The sequence below is a fragment of the Lissotriton vulgaris genome, chromosome 4_1 (assembly GCF_964263255.1).
Source record: "Lissotriton vulgaris chromosome 4_1, aLisVul1.2, whole genome shotgun sequence".
Taxonomy (NCBI): Eukaryota; Metazoa; Chordata; class Amphibia; order Caudata; family Salamandridae; genus Lissotriton; species Lissotriton vulgaris.
This window is the reverse complement of record NC_141691.1, coordinates 802,323,968-802,341,190: the sequence shown is the minus strand read 5'-3', so window position 1 is coordinate 802,341,190 and position 17,223 is coordinate 802,323,968. Positions and strand designations below refer to the sequence as shown.

At 45.6% G+C, this 17,223-nt stretch overlaps 1 protein-coding gene across 1 annotated transcript in view; it reads right to left on the bottom strand.

Annotated features, from left to right (window-relative positions):
* The window catches only part of RNF144B (ring finger protein 144B), a 334,233-nt gene that overhangs the window by 33,275 nt on the left and 283,735 nt on the right, over window positions 1-17,223 (bottom strand). The window contains exon 6 of the mRNA XM_086965140.1: window positions 587-731. Coding sequence (XP_086821266.1) covers window positions 587-731 — 145 coding nt within the window. The remainder of the gene's footprint in view (window positions 1-586; window positions 732-17,223) is intronic.

Here is a 17,223-nt window from a genome sequence, read left to right as displayed (position 1 = left end):
ACACTCTCTGGCACACATTACCACAGCTGTGCAGCTTGATCTGAAGTCCCCCCACCACCCACTTCAATGAGCCTCCCTTCCAGATCCCCCCACCACCCACTTCAATGAGCCTCCCTTCCAGATCCCCCCCCACCACCCACTTCAATGAGCCTCCCTTCCAGATCCCCCCCACCACCCACTTCAATGAGCCTCCCTTCCAGATCCCCCCCCACCACCCAATTCAATGAGCCTCCCTTCCAGATCCCCCCCACCACCCACTTCAATGAGCCTCCCTTCTAGACCCCCCCCACCACCCACTTCAATGAGCCTCCCTTCCAGATCCCCCCCCCACCACTCACTTCAATGAGCCTCCCTTCCAGATCCCCCCCCCACCACCCACTTCAATGAGCCTCCCTTCCAGACCCCCCCCACCACCCACTTCAATGAGCCTCCCTTCCAGATCCCCCCCCACCACCCACTTCAATGAGCCTCCCTTCCAGATCCCCCCCCCCACCACCCACTTCAATGAGCCTCCCTTCCAGATCCCCCCCCACCACCCACTTCAATGAGCCTCCCTTCCAGATCTGTTGCCAGAAGTGTTACTTACGTCTAGATTTTGCAGGCAGTACCAGCAGAACGTATGTTTGCAGTTCTTACACATCATTTGGGCACAGCCTTCATTTCGTTCAATAAATATTTGGCACACTGGACACTGCTTAATTGGAGCCTCTGTGTCGGGGCTGATGAGAACACTTGGGAGAAAAAAATAAGAATGAACGTTAAAATATACAGTGGCATTGTACGAAGCAGCCCCCAGAACTCACAACCACTTATATTTCATGCATTAATAATCAGGTGATAATATGCAAAGGTTGTATGACGCATTTCTGTGCTCCAAGACATAAGAGAACTCAATGAAAACAACGGCCTTGGCGCGTACTGTGAAGGTTTTTTTAATCCCAAGTTGTTTGACACTGAAGCCATGAGTTCCTGCAACACGTTTTCAGTTTCTCGGTGCCAGCCAAAGGCAAACCCCTCGATGGGAAATGTTATAATGCAGACCGATCCAAAGAGAACAATGTTTAATGCAAATTAAGCATAATGTCTCTGGAGTTCAAGTTTCCCTGATGCACGCACACACACACACACACACAACTGCATTGGCAATGCCAATATGCCTGGGCGAGGAATGAAGGTGCTTTTTGTGTCATTGATGAATTTAGGCACCCAGTGAGTCCCCATACATGCACTCTGTCACTCATCTTTGAACTCATGCATCCATTAACTTTTTCTTGCAGTCACCCTATGACACAACGGCAGTAAAACACACACACACTTAATGTATGCAAGATAAATACAAGAATACAAGTATAAAAAAGAAAGAAAAGAAAATATCCTGCAATCTAAATAAGACGGGCATATGACTGAAATAACAGAACTAAAAGTAGCAGCAGGTGTCTATCTTGGAAAGGTATTTTACATTTTCTAGCCTTGTTTTAAAGTTCAAGCATGGCCACTATATTCAGAATCAACGTTTTTGCCAGTTTAAAACAAAGATACACTGTGGAAAATAGCATTCCATAAAGGTATTTTGGTTTAGAGAAAGTGGCCACGTATGACACCTAACACTGCAGAAGAAATAAACATCAAACAAATGAACCATTGGCACTGCCTGGAAAGCTGCAGTAGCTGCTTAAAAAACATGTATTACTTCAGTCCGAATTTTCACCAAACATGAGGGAAATTGAGAGGTGATGGCATAGTAGAGACTATCTCAGCAAGATGTGCAGTCTCCCTCCCACCATTAGTGTACATTTCAACACTGTCACTGGAACCAAGCTATACCCGGCTGATGAACCTATAAAAAGGGTGTTACCGGTCCTGGGTTGCTTGTGTTCTGGTTCAGGGAGGACCTGGCCTGGCAGTCTGGGCTGGACTGCTCACATTGGAGCAGGGTCAAGACTGATTTGCATATGGCTGGGACCAAACTGAGGTGGCATGGTGTGCAAAATAATAATAGATTGGGATGCGGCCGTGAGCAATTGCCAGTGGCTGAGATCAATTCAAGCATTCCATAATTTTTGTATACTTTACTACATTGTTCAAAGACATAGAAAACATTGATTCTGAAGTTATTAAATTAGAGCTAGTGATGTCCATAGATCCGCAAATGCAACAGACGTGTAAAGGAGACAAGGGACATCCTACTCACATGAAACCAGGGTACATAGTATATAAGCAGAAACAACGGTTCCTCTGGACAAATGTGAACAATGAACAGCATAAGTACGCACAATGGCAATAAAAAGGAGTAAAGTGGATGTCCGAGAGAGATATAAGACCATATAACACAGTATACTTGTAAGTTCAAAAAGTTTAAATACATAAATCATCACAATTATATTCAATAAGGTGCATGGTGTCTCCAGTGAACATAGAACCTACATAACAATTAGTGACATATTGGGACATAAGAAAATGGTTTCCAAAGTGAAAAAGTCGACAAGCGATTAATATAGAATGAACACAGCCTTCTAGTATGATCAAAGAGACTGGTGAATGGTTCGCTTTAGGTTTTGTTGTCGACGTTTCGACCCCGTTGGCAATAAGGTGTCTCACCAGGACCTAGCATGCAGGGACATCTGAAAGAAGGAATAGATGTCAGAGCGACAATAGTGCACCACAAGGAAGGGAAGATATAGTAAGGGTACTCACATAGGACCCAGCCGGGCACCCAGTGAGGGGAAAAGACTGACAGTCTTAGTACGTGCTTGTATTGAGTAACTTTTTCAGTTTCCATGGACTAAATGTCAATACGTGTCGAATTATCCGCAGCAATTATCAGGAAAGTACACAAAAGTCTGTGTGGGATGAACGTGTTTGGTATTGTAGGGTAATGGTGACTCGTACGGGATGAGGAAACACAACCGAGTGTGTCATCTTCATGCTTAATTCTGAACAGTGAGAGGTCGTCCCCACTTGTTGAATAGAATTGTGATGATTTATGTATATAAACTTTCTGAACTTACAAGTATACTGTGGTATATGGTCTTATATCTCTCTCGGATATCCACCTTACCCCTTTTTAGTCCCATTGTGCATCCCTATACTGTTTATTGTTCACATTTGTCCACCGGAACCGCTGTTTCTGCTTATATACAACTAGCAGCCCGTCCCGACGTTGTCCGGGTATGAATTGCTGCCGGCCAGTAGTATATTGTTTTGTAGGATTTCGTTTTGATAGAATTTCTTATCTGTGACAGGCCTGTGAAACGCTCCGATTCACAGTGCACTGCTGATGCACTTAAGAGTGCGCGTTCAGTAGTGTGTGAACTCGAGTTTCCCTACTTTATTTTTCCTTGCAATATTATATAGTTTGAACTCAAAAACATGGCATGAGCACAATTTACATTACAGAAGAACACATTCATTTGTGGTAGGCACGGGGAGACAAAGCGATGTGCCTGGAATCACAGGATGTTGAGCTGATGCCGAGATTCAAACGTAGCTCCCCAGCTCTAAAGTTCGCAATTCTAGAACTTGTGGTGAGAGGTGTGTCAAAAAGTGTATGTCGGTGCTGGCCATCAATGAGAGACACCTGTGCATTTTCAAATGGGTGGTGAAAAAATATGAGTATGTTGCTGGAGATGTGGGCCGCCGTGCCACTAATGTACTTACTGAAGGAGGGTAAACACCCATTATTCCGCAACTTTCTTTCCGCATACCATCACTCCGCATACTTTCATTACGAAAGTACCATGACTCAGCAATGCCATTATAACGTATGGCATTACATTTTATATGCTTTTACCACAAATACATTTACAACGAAATTCGTTGTAAATGCATGAATGGTAAAAGCATGTTTTTTTTAATGTTTGGATAAGGTAAGTATAGGGGTATATGTTTTGGGGTACTGAGGTATATGTTTTGGGGTGTTTGGGTATTTTAAGGGTTCAGATATAGTTTTGGGTTATGGGGTACAGGGGTAGTTTTAGGGTTTAGGGATAGGTATGGGTTTTGGGGTACAGGGGTATTTTTAGGGTTCAGGGCTAGGTTTGGGTTTGGGGGCACAGGGGTATTTTAAGGGTTCAGGGCAAGGTTTGGGTTTTGGGGTACAGGGGTATTTTTAGGGTTCAGGGCTAGGTTTGGGTTTTAGGATACAGGGGTATTTTAGGGTTCAGGAGTAGGTTTGGGGTTTGGGGTACAGTGTTATTTTTAGGGTTCAGGGCAAGGTTTGGGTTTTGGGGTACAGGGGTATTTTTAGGGTTCAGGGGTAGGTTTGGGTTTTGGGGTACAGGGGTATTTTAAGGGTTCAGGGCTAGGTTTGGGTTTTGGGGTACAGGGGTATTTTAGGGTTCAGGGGTAGGTTTGGGTTTTGGGGTACAGTGGTATTTTTAGGGTTCAGGGCCAGGTTTGGGTTTTGGGGTACATGGGTATTTTTAGGGTTCAGGGGTAGGTTGGGGTTTTGAGGTACAGGGGTATTTATAGGGTTCAGGGCTAGGTTTGGGTTTTGGGGTACAGGGGTATTTTTAGGGTTTAGGGATAGGTTTGGGTTTTGGGGTACAGGGTATATTTATAGGATTATGATGGGTTAGTGTTTAAGGGTGTTGGGGTATTTTAAGGAGTAAGGGTGGGTTATGATTATGGGGTGCAGGGGTATTTAAAGGGAGCAGGGTCAGATTAGCACACAATATGAGACATGGCATGAAGGGCGGAACGTACCACATGCCCCCGCGTTTGTCACGCCCCCAGCACACGCCCACAGCACAACGCAGACTCGCCCACAAGGGACTAATTTGTTGGCATGGTTCTTTTACCTTTTAAATGTATATGGTGGGCGTCTGCATAGCCTATGTCCTTCTTCTGCAACTGCCCTTTCCAATGCTGTATTGGGTGTTGTGATTGGTGCTGTGGTTCCTGAGATTACCCGCCTCAAAGGTTTGGGCTCTCTCTTTATTATATTAGTATGGATTGCAAGTGAGGCATTTAAAATATCACACTGTGCAAAATGCAATGGAATCACTGCTTCGATTCCATGGTACACATTTCATTTTCTCAGCTCCTCGTGCTGTTTTGCTGTCCCTGGGCTGCTTTGCGTGTGTTTTGCTGCACCAACCCCGGATTTCACCATAGGTCGGATTTAACCAACTCCTCGCGGCTCCCGCTCCGCGGGACCCGCTTCGCCACAAAGACCCCGAGGTTTGGAAAGGACTTACCAGGGTGCAGAAAGGGCCGAGCAGGGCTGCGAGCGTGCAGGGACTCGATGTTCCAGGAGTCCCTGCCGGCCGATAGAACACACCTGGCCCGCTCTCCCTGCTAGCCCCGCCCCCCTGAGCACCGGGGGATTGAAAGCCTCACTTCATTCCTTGCTCTACGGGATTCTCAGCTCCTCGTGCTGTTTTGCTGTCTCTGGGCTGCTTTGCGTGTGTTTTGCTGCACCAACCCCGGATTTCACCAAAGGCCGGATTTAACCAACTCCTCGCAGCTCCCGCTCCGCGGGACCCGCTTCGCCACAAAGACCCCGAGGTTTGGAAAGGACTTACCAGGGTGCAGAAAGGGCCGAGCAGGGCTGCGAGCGCGCAGGGACTCGATGTTCCAGGAGTCCCTGCCGGCCGATAGAACACACCTGGCCCGCTCTCCCTGCTAGCCCCGCCCCCCTGAGCACCGGGGGATTGAAAGCCTCACTTCATTCCTTGCTCTACGGGATTCTAAGCTCCTCGTGCTGTTTTGCTGTCCCTGGGCTGCTTTGCATGTGTTTTGCTGCACCAACCCCGGATTTCACCAAAGGCCGGATTTAACCAACTCCTCGCGGCTCCCGCTCCGCGGGACCCGCTTCGCCACAAAGACCCCGAGGTTTGGAAAGGACTTACCAGGGTGCAGAAAGGGCCGAGCAGGGCTGCGAGCGCGCAGGGACTCGATGTTCCAGGAGTCCCTGCCGGCCGATAGAACACACCTGGCCCGCTCTCCCTGCTAGCCCCGCCCCCCTGAGCACCGGGGGATTGAAAGCTTTACTTCTATTGGTCCCAATCATCATTTAAGAAGATTACGACTCCGCAGGGCGGAGGCGCGCGGGAGAGTCCCGGGAGAAGCCCGGGCAAAGGGCGGGCCCTCTGAGGCCCTCGTAAGCCAGAGTAGGCTGGGCTGGGCCTACCCCTTAACATCTGCAGTACAGTGGTGCGTGCCCCGACAAACGTTGGTTATGCTGACAGAAGAGGAAACCCCTGGGAAGAAAGGAAGACTACGCAATGGGTCTTTGGACAACTACTTCCCCAAGGTACTGAGTGAGGGTGATAAGGACTCCATTTTAGCCGAGCGCAGGGCTGAGCGGCGTCGCTCAGTTGAGAGCATGAAAAACAGACCCCTCACTGACAGTACTCCTCTTGTTTTGACCCGGGAGGGAGGCTCGCTAGACATGAGTGGGGATAATGCTAGCCAAGAAGGTGTTCCCCTTTTGCTTCGTGATATTACACCCACACCTTGCTTGCCCTCGGATCATATTATAATTGTTTCCCCTACCCCTAGCCCCGGTCGCATCACTGTCACAGCCAAGCCTAGGAAACAGAAACCCAAGCAATTAGTTGTTGCCCAGATTCATCGCCCTCCTCCAAGTAAAAAAAGGAGGAAATCAAGGGCGGCCCAAGGTAAAGCTAAAATCCCGCACTCTGATTTTGGTAAAGGGTTAAAAATTCCCATTCAAATCGAGAGTGACCTAGTTGAGGGGCCGGATTTTCCACCAGCTGTAGCACCGCCGTTGGAAAGCAGATCATCTGAAGTAGCTATACAGGCCGTGGATTCTGATAGCAATGCTGGGGTTGTAGCACCAGATATTCCATCTCCCCCCTCATTAATAGGGAACTTGGAATTTCTGTTAAGATCTCTCCTTTTACCTATTAATGAGACCATTAAAAAGGTTGAAATTAGACTGACTATTTTGGAGACTGCTATAAACAGCATGGGTACTCTAACCAAAGCCCAGGGGAGTGGGGTGGCGCATCCCATACCTCCGGCCAGGCTTCCCGCTACCATTGTTGCTAACACTCCAATTGCCCCACCTCAGCCGACCAAACACAAGTCACAGCCCCAGGGTAGGGCCGATCTCGGCTCCCAAAATCCACCCCATCCTAAACACCTAAACACACCAGTAATTGAAACGGGTGGCGACCCTAAAAGGCTAGTGTCAAAGGCCCTGATAAGTAATAAACAGAACGACCAAGGGGAAGGCAGATATACTAGAGACCCACGGAAAAAGGTGCTGCAAGTGGAAATTCCCCCAGAAGTAGTACCCTTTGTGGTGGTCTTGACCGGGGTCCCACCATTAGCAGAAAGTAAGAAGGAGGGATATGATGAACTTAAAAATAAAATCATTCCCTGGTTGAGGACATATAGGCCCATAGCACACAATATAGATGGGGATATAGTCCATGTCAGAAGGATTAACTGGCTGGGTAGCAGGCGAAAAGATATAGAGGGGGACCTAGTGGTGGTCAACTTTAGAGACCCTCGGGCAGTAGATTACATCTTAAACTGGCCACCTGGAAATGGGGACACTCGAATCATCCCTCTGGCCCTAACTTATTTCTATCCCAGGACAGAGGCCCTTCCTCCTAAATACCAAAATAAGTTCCACTCCTATAGGCCACCCCCTACTTTGCCTTACAGCAACATTTATCCCCAGTATGGGCAATACTTTGCCTTGGCGGCTGATCACTCTGCCTGGACCACAGTGCCCCGTAGACATACAATGAACCACGACACCAGGATGGAACATCTAAGACCTTTTACCCCCTTGGACACTTGTAATCGGTTTTCACAGCTCTCTGGGCTGGAAGATTGTGATTGATGTTCACTGTCCAGGGGGGAGAGAATTGGTCTGCCTGGTATGGAGGCTCCACGATCACGTGGCAGTATAGATATAGGGCAAGATAGATCCCATTTAACTCAAATTGCCATTACCAACATTACTATTGAGGCTTCTACGGTAGCCGGGAGTACGGTCAGCGCGGCTAGCTGCCCTGCAAACCCTAATCCCTTGGTTCAGGAGGTGGGTAGCTGCATGACCGCGGTGGGTAATGATGGGGGGGAACAAGGGGGTCTACACCAAGGTGCCCAAGGGTCGACGGGTAATAAACCTGTTATCTTGGAATGTAGCGGGGTTGAAACGGAAGCTGGATATACCTGAATGGCACACATTCATCGAGAAGTTCGATGTTTGCCTGTTCCAGGAAACCTGGAGTCTACTACCCTTAAATAAATCGGGATACACCACCCACTTTTCGCCAGCAGTAAGTAGAGGGAAGGGTAGACCGGCGGGAGGCCTCACGGTCTGGATAAAAATAGATCTGGACTGGGAGGTCACACGCCATGAGTAGGAGTGTAGTGACATACTTCACCTCTCTTCTAGGGGACACGTAGAGGGATGCAGGTTTGATCTATTTAACGTGTATGCCAGAGGGGCACCTGGGGATACCGCCTCTTCAACTTTATCAGCTCTGGATTCAGCTTTAGCTAACTGCCCTCCAACAGCGAAAATCATTGTAGGGGGGGGATTTCAATTGCACGTTTGAACCCCTCCTCGGAGACGATCCCTTGGGTATTGAAGATGAAGATTCAAAATGGTCCATTCCAACCCTGTCTCTGCCCCCTATTAGAAAATGGTCAGCTAGGGCAATCCAAATCAATGCACTAACTAGGGATCACAAGTTAAGAGCCCTCAACGGCAGGACTATGTCCGACCGGGCAGGTGCGCTGACTTTCAATAGGCTTATTGGGCCGTCCCGAATTGACTACATGCTAATGGATGTTAGTTTGTGGGCAGACCTAATTGATATGGAGGTGCTCCCAAGTCAGGATAGCGACCATAACCCCCTGTGTAGCAAGTTTAACTGGGGCATCTCTAAAGACAGGAGGGTGAATGCCCCCACAAAAATAACTAAAGAGATTATCCCATACAATAACAACCGCATATGAAATGGGACAAGGCAAACCTGAAGGAGGACGATCTAGGGACCATTAAATCCCTGGTGGAGGGCCTGTGCTCAGATCTGGAGGTCTGGGATTGTGAAAATCAGATTAGTATGAATCCGCACACTTCCCTTGACTCAGCTTATAAAGCCACAATAGAGCAAGTTAGTCACTTCTTTACCTCCAAAGGGAAAAGCCATAGGAAAAACACCACACCTCCCATCACAAACAAACCTTGGTATTCGGACCAGTGTAAGGGCAAAAGGAAAAATCTGACAAAAGCCCTACTTTCCAGGGATCCTTTGCTAGTTAGAGCGGCTAGGAAGGACTACTTGAAAGTACTATCGCTGGCTAAACGCGAATGGGAGGAACAGCATTGGCAAGACCTAACTAAAGCTGTGAGCAGGAGGAACCCGAACCTTTTTTGGGATCTGATTAACAGAGCCAGGCAGGGGAGATCGCAACCATTAGCAGCTCACATAACTAGCCAGGAATGGTTTAACCACTTTTTAGCCCTATATGGCGGTAATGAAGAGATAAACAGTCCCGGAGTAGCAAGTTTTGGAGATGGGGATACCACAGGGGTGGACGATCTCCCATTCACGGCCTCTGAAGTAGCAATGGCTATTAGACATCTAACCCCCAAGAAGGCGGCCGGTCCGGATGGGATCCCCGGGGACCTGTTGATAGCGGAACCTCTGGCTTGGGCCAATCTAATCGCCACAATAATGAACTTGATTGCTAGGGGACACCCGGTGCCAGATTCTTGGAAGGGGCCGAGGTGGTAACAGTGTTTAAGAAAGGGGCAAGGGATGACCCTGCCAACTACAGACCTATCAGTCTGATAGATATAATCCAGAAAGTGGTCGGCAGGGTCATCATCTCAAGGGTTGGCGATTGGATGGAGGAGGCTAGTATCCTCTCCCACCTCCAAGCGGGTTTCCGAAGAAAGGTAGGCACGATGGACCAGGTCTTTCGCTTTTATGTTATCTATTGGAAGGCAGTTACCATCAAAAAAGGCAGTTTATATATGGCCTTCATAGATCTTAAAACAGCTTTTGACCTGGTCCCCCGGGCTAAATTGTGGGAGATCCCAGGAGGGATGGGATTCCCCAGTAGACTCCTGAGTTTAATCGTAAAACTCCATGAGGGGAATTATGCGAGGATCAGATGGGGTACCCAGGGCCAGTTAACAGATAGGGTCCCTGTGAGGAGGGGAGTACGCCAGGGTTGTGTTATGGCCCGACTCTTTTTTCCCTATTTGTGAATGGAGTGGTGGACCATCTGAAAGGGGAAGAGTCGGATGCCCCATCCCTGGCGGGGGAAAGAATCCCCACTTTACTCTTCGCCGACGACACCTTATTGATCTCCAAATCCCCAGTGGGTCTGCAAAAACTCTTGAATCTATTTAGTTCCTTCTGCACTAACAGAGGCTTAATCATCAATACCTCGAAAACTAAATTGATGGCATTCTCACCCTCCAAAAGATTTAAAAATAACTTTTCGCTTAATGGGGCTCCCCTGGAGATGGTCGATTCATTTGACTATCTTGGAGTTCGGATAAATAGTCGAATGACCTGGAAGGACCATCTGGCCAAAATGTTACTCAGCCACCAAAGAGTATCTGGGGTGACTCTGAGGGAGCTTCGAGAGTCAAGTAGTAAACCTGTCTCCCCGGCCATGGCGTTTTATGAGGGCCAGATACTCCCAGCGACACTATATGGCTCCGAGCTCTGGGGGTTCGAAAATGTATCAGATCTCTCCATAGCGAAAAATAACTTTTTGAGGAAGGTGGTGGCTCTTCCCGCTTCCACTCCGTTGATCCCCCTGAGATTAGATTTGGGCAGAAGAGCCCTTATGGACTTGGTGAGGCTACGCCCATTGCTTTTCTGGACCCGCTTAAGAAGGACTGAGGAGCTTGCTAAATATGCTGAAGGGTTGGATGACCTTCTACTGCTCGACACTGGCAAAAAAATTGGATGGCTAAACAATGTGAGAGACCTGGTCCTTAAACTAGGACTAAGAGACGCATGGGAGTCTCAGATGCCACCGCCCAAGGAAGTGATTAAAAAACTTTACTGGGACTGGGTACAGGGCGAGGCACTGAGTGGTTCGGATGGGGGTTCACTCACGGATCGGTTTTTGGAATTTAAATGGGTGAAAAAACTGGAACCCTTCCTTGACCTGATAACCAAACCCCTAGATAGAGCGCTATATCTAAAACTGAGGTACGGAACGCTCCCGGTGCATGATTTCACCATGAGGTGGTCCAAATCTGGTGCCCCCTTGCGTTCGTGTCCAGGCTGTGCAGCACCAAAGGAAACTGTGGCCCACTTATTCTTTGCCTGTCCCGCCTACAAAGTGGCCCGGAAAATCTGGTTGAAACCTGTATGTAGGGAGCTGGGGTTGAGGTGTCATAGTCTGGCATTACGTGTACTTTCTACCGATTCATCATCCACTGTCATGATATGCGGGGTGGCAACATTTTTGGGTAGCGTTTGGCTGACGCGCTCCCGGTTACTGAAATTACATTCCAGGTTACCAACGGACTGATGCATGTAACCAAAGATACCTTCACTTAAATTAGTGACTGTGGAGCATCCCTTATCTCAGGATATCTTTTTATGCTGTATTATATTTTATTGTTTTAGCGGGGGAATTGAATATTTATTGTGCATATGTACTCTTTTATGGTGAACAATTTTGCCGAATAAAGATTATTACTACTACATATTTTGCATCTGAAGCACAATTAGAACATTAGGCGTGGTTTCTTTATTTATAAATTGTAATGTGCAGCAAGCAGTCAGTAACCGTCTCAAGCAAAAGGAAGTGAGGAGGTGGCACTGCCAAGAGGGGGAGGTCAAGCTTTCAGTTTGAAATTGCATTTGTATAGCGCTACATTCCCACTGCGAAGTAGAGAAGTGTAATATCCGACTGTCCCAGTGCTTTAAATCGAAAAATAGAAGTGCAGGTACTCACTCTATAAAGTACCTGTTTGCTCCTGAGAAGTGTCAGTACTCTCCCATTAAATATATTGCAGCAGTGCGGAGAAGTGCGAGTTCTCTCCCTTTCAAATGAAATAAGAACAGGTACTCAGTAAGGGACAGTACCTGCCCTTTTAAAGCACTAGACTGACCGCATGCTCCAACTCGGCAGGTGTTTGGTTGGAAAGGTGTCGTACTCAGAATGGGTCTTACATGGGAAGTGTTTTGGTGTCATGCCTGAGTGACCGAAGTGGTGCATGTTTTGTGTTCGGGATCTAGCACTTAAGTGTGATGCAGGGATGACAAGTGAGCAATATAGTGAACATAGTTTAGGAGGTCTGAGGTACTCTGCATCTCCAATCAGGAGTTTCTGGTGAATTATTAAGCTTTCGATCCACATCTTGTGCAGGACGCAGCAATTGGGCAATCCACGATTTAAAACTTGTAGGGCTAAGAAAAAGGAAAGAGAAGACAGAAATCTGCTGCCAGGATTGTATGTCTTACAGTCATCTCTTACGCAAGCCGGTGTATTGAAATAATGCTTTTGAATGTTCAATCTTGAGGCTGCTAAGGAGCAAGCTTGGGACCTGAAGAGATCAACTATATAAAAGTCATCCAAGATGCCAGATGTGGTAGACCTCTTTGTGGATTGGGTACATGCTCTCATTGTTAACGAATGGCTTGATTGAGATCGATTGATTGAGGGTGGTTGCTTAAAGGGACATGTGTTTTCTATTGATCTGTGATTGTAGGTTATTCTAGTCTTTTTGTTCTACAGGTCTAAACCAGGGTTAAACAAACAAGTTCCACTCTTCACTGTTTACAGGCAGCCAGAATAGTGAATCCATCAGTCGAGTTAGCCCAACCTACAATAATTGTTTATGGAGTGGCCAAGGAACCGGATGTATACTTCGCCCAGAGCTCAATAACTGTCTGTGGACTTAGCCAAGAGGAGGAGTTTTCCTCAACTACTAAGGTCAACAAAATACTGGGTGCTGATCCACGGGATAAACCAAACAGCGAAGTTTGTCTAAGTTGCTGTAATTGTCTATGGAGAGAGGTCAGCCTACTTTAAATCTTTATGAAAGGACCCAAGAGCACAGTTAGTACGGGCAACTTTACTTTTCTATGGAGTGAACCAGAGAACCAGAAACAGATTTAGCCCGGCATAGTAATCCTCTAAAGAGTTAGACAAGGAGAGAAGTTTGACCTACTTGCAGTGAACAACATGAATGTGGGTGTTGGTCTACGTGGTGACTCCGGAAGTGGATTTAGCCCAACTTACTGTAATTGACGATGGAGTGAGCCAGAGGGAAGATAGCCAGGCCTATTTCAAATAATTATGAGTCAGGTAAGCAGTGGAATTTGCCCTACCTGCACAGGATAAGAGAAAACTGGTTGTTGGTAAATAGGGTGAACTGAGGAAAAAAGTGAGCCCAGCCCATTCAAACTGTCTAGGTGGTGAACTCATGAGCAGGACTTGCCCTACCCGCAGAGGTTAAAATGATACTTGAGTGCTAAACTATGGGAGTAGATCCAGGAGGTCAGGTTACCGCCAATACACTCATTTAAGTCAAAGAGGCTACTGAAGAGTTGCTGGCATAGTTGAGCCTACCTGTGAGTGAATTTATAATTAAAAGAGAAGAGCTATACCGTGAAGAACAAGAGGCGATGGTTAGTCAAAAATGTGAGAAGCGACCCAATAGACAGTTGACTTGAAATTGGACTGCAACATCGTCACCGCTGCTATCAACTAGGAGTGTATTCATGAGCTCAATTGAAAGGAAGGGAAAGGCATTGTTTTCAAAATGACAGTCCATATTATATATGAGAAACCTCTAAAGGGTGTCAGAATATGGGATAGAAGTATAAATGTATGTATATAATAGACAACAACTGCTGGGTTCCACTGCCACTAGCATTCAAACTGCAGCACTCATCTCGCACATGTATGACATGAACTCATTAAGATTTTAGAGCTCCCAAATATACAAGAAGACTAAACAACTAAAGAGCTGTTTTTGTGCCTGTGGTATTGAAGTGAGAGCTAAAAGCTTTCCCATTACCAGAAAGTATTCCTTTTGAAATCCAGGTGGTGAAACACAGGGCTGTCAGGTGTCATGGCTTATCAGGAATCTGTATGATGACAAATATTTCTCTTTCCGGTGCCAGCCAATGCTTTTGTTTCTTAACCAAAGAGCGGATGGCATGAATTTTGAATGCATCACATATTTTTAGGGTGAATTATCAAAGGTTTTCTATTGAACTCTATTATATTTTGTCATCTGTAGGCACTGGGCAAAAGTGTGCAGAGTAGGAGACACTAATGATGATGAATCTGACAAATGTTACCTCTGGTTTTGAATACCTAGGTGCTTTGTGTATAAAGGTATCTTTTCCATCAAGGAGGTAAAAAGGGAAAAGGTCCTTTAGGAGGAAGCCGTAATCACGCTGTGCATTGACAGCGGCGGGAACAGAAAAAATGCGTCTTTAGCAGGCAATCGTTCTGCACGCAAGTCATTACAACAACTTGCTTTAACAGGAGCGCAATGCTGGAGTGGTGTTAGAATTAAAGTCCAACACCTTCCCTATTGTTGTGCAGACTAAAGTTGGAATAGTAAATTAAACTATTCCAATATCAGATATCACCCTACGTTAAAACGACTTGCGTGCAGAACAAATGCGTGCTAAAGACATTTGTTCAAATGATGGAGATCCTAAGGCATGCGTGAAAAAACACATGCAGAATTGGTCATACATTCGGTCAAAAGACCTTTTGTGTACATGCAAGTTTAGTGTAGAAAAGCATTGTAAAGAACGACATTTTTTTGCCACACCTCAAGGCATACACCTATATGCAAATCAGGAAGAGAGTCCATCAATAGCAGACGAGTTAATCCAAGCGAGGGGCTTTCTACATCCATTAATTCAATGCATACAAATTCTAATTAACATCTGCGTGGGGGCAATGCTCTGGCTTTGGGGGTCTTTAACTACTTTTAGATAGTTTTCCAATTGTGCATCACAATACCCTTGCCACTTTTGGGAGATGCGAGACGTGGATTGGTAGATGTGGGAACAAACCTTTGCACAGGGCAGTAGTTACAAATGCCAAGGGTATTCTAGGCCTCATTAGCCATTCTGCCACTCTGGCATTTTCTCAGTGGGCTGCAGACAAAGAGCCAATGTCAGAGCTGGATTGCCCCCCATGACCCAACTGTGACCCCATGGCCTCATTATACGTGCAGTCTCCTGCTGTGTGGGGCTGGTTTGAACATTTTTGCCAGGGCGGATTATGGTTTCCTCTCTGGCGTTTTGATGCTTTAACAAAATTCTAAAGTCTTGCTGTCTTGTACTTGGATTTGTATCTTTTGAGTATGAATTGATTTCCCAAGAACTCACGTCCATGCCTAAAGGAATAGGGAGGAGCCGTCCTGCTACTCACACTGTGTAGGGCACTTGGAGCAAGTCGATGAGGAGTTGTTGCAGTAAAATCCACTCTCTTCTGGCTATTTACGATCGTGGAATAGAAATCGAAGTCTACCTTGCTCTACCAAAATGTTTTCATATCTTTATTATTATTTGGAGGTCATTTAACTTGTTCTTGGTAGCAATCTAAGAACCTGCATGTTTTTTACGAATTAGTCACATGACTATATTCGAAACTTGCAAGTGCTAGTGTATACTTGTGTGCCCCGCCATTGCTCCCTGAGCTAGCTGCTTCAGCCATATTGGGGACATTCTGGCAAGTTAATTCTGTGATTCACAGACTATTATTTTAATAGTGTTAATAAATCGTTTCGGACTTTGATTGGCATGTGAGATTGTCTTTGACACAATCTACCTGTCATGGGCAGAGTCCAAAGTCGAAAAAATGAATACTTTTGCACAAACGCAATAAACAGTTTAAGAACGGCTTGGTTGCGACTACAAATGCATCCACAGTAACATTGTATAAATACTATTCCTGCATGACTATCTCTGTCATTTTCCAGTTATTAATTTACGATTTTATGCAGGTTGTGTAATTTAACGTTTTGGGCCATTTTTTGGAAGCTTTATCTTGATGCGTTTTTATTTAATATCAAATGTTAGTAGGTTTAAAGTTCATTACTAAAGCAAGAGTCATTTATTTGGATAATGGGTAGTTCCAGTGTTGTCATATTGAGAATGTTCACACACACACCCAACATTACTACAAGAAAAGCAGCTTCCTTAGAAACAAATCACACTTTTATTTACTTGCCAAATTATGTAACTGCATATCTGATGCCCGGCAATAATATTTGTGAATTAAGATAAGGAAGAACAAAGTATACACCCATGATCCAAAACATAAAAGGTTTGTAAATACACTTATTGTAATATAAACAAGAAAGACAAACGGTTGCCACGGTTTCAATAGACAAAGCCCGCCCACTACCTTCTTAATGATTAACGCAAGCGATACTGGGGATGTTGTATCATGCAGTTAAGAAATGCCTCTTATTTCAGCATCTTCTCGCACCAGACAGGCGAGCTAATTTTAACATCTAAAGTGTCTCACAAGAGACCCTCCAGCATATCTCGGCAGAGTTCTGCCTAGATCTCATTAGGTTGGCATATGCTTCTCACTTCTGGTTGTCAACTTGTGGAATGTAATTAGTGTTAATGGTGAGCATAGCCAGTTCTTTAAGGAAGTCAAAATACAGCTTTGACCTTACCTAAATGAGTCTTTAGTTCAAGTGTCTCCAACCTTTTCAATCGTTAGAGTTACATCTGATAAATGAAAACCATCCTGAGCTACTACATAAAATATGGTTTACATAGGTAAAAAAAGGGAGGGAGGAAGTAAAGAGGAATGAGTTGAAGCAGACAAGAATGGAGAGGAAGGATTTTCAGAAGGAAAGGAAAGCAGGAGAGAAAAAAGTAACGAAGGCAAGAAAGAAAGGAGCAATGAAGTTAGTGAAAGGAAAGAAGGAACTTAGGAAGCAAGGAGAAAAGGAACGGAAAGAACGAATCTAAGAACGAAGGAAAGAGAGAAGGAGTAAAGAAAAAAATGAGGAAATGATGTATGAAGGAGAAAAGGAATTCACAGAAAAAATAATGAAAGAAAAATAAGGAACAAGGGACAGAAACAGAAGCGAATGAAGGGAAAGAATGAAAAAAAGAAATGATACAAAGAAAGACCGACATTAAGGAGAGAATTTGAGAAGAGAAAGACAGGAAAGAAGGAATGAAGCAGAAAGAAAAGAAGGGCCAAAAAGGAGAAGTAGAAAATGAATGGGTGAGTGAAAAAGGGAAGTAAATAAGC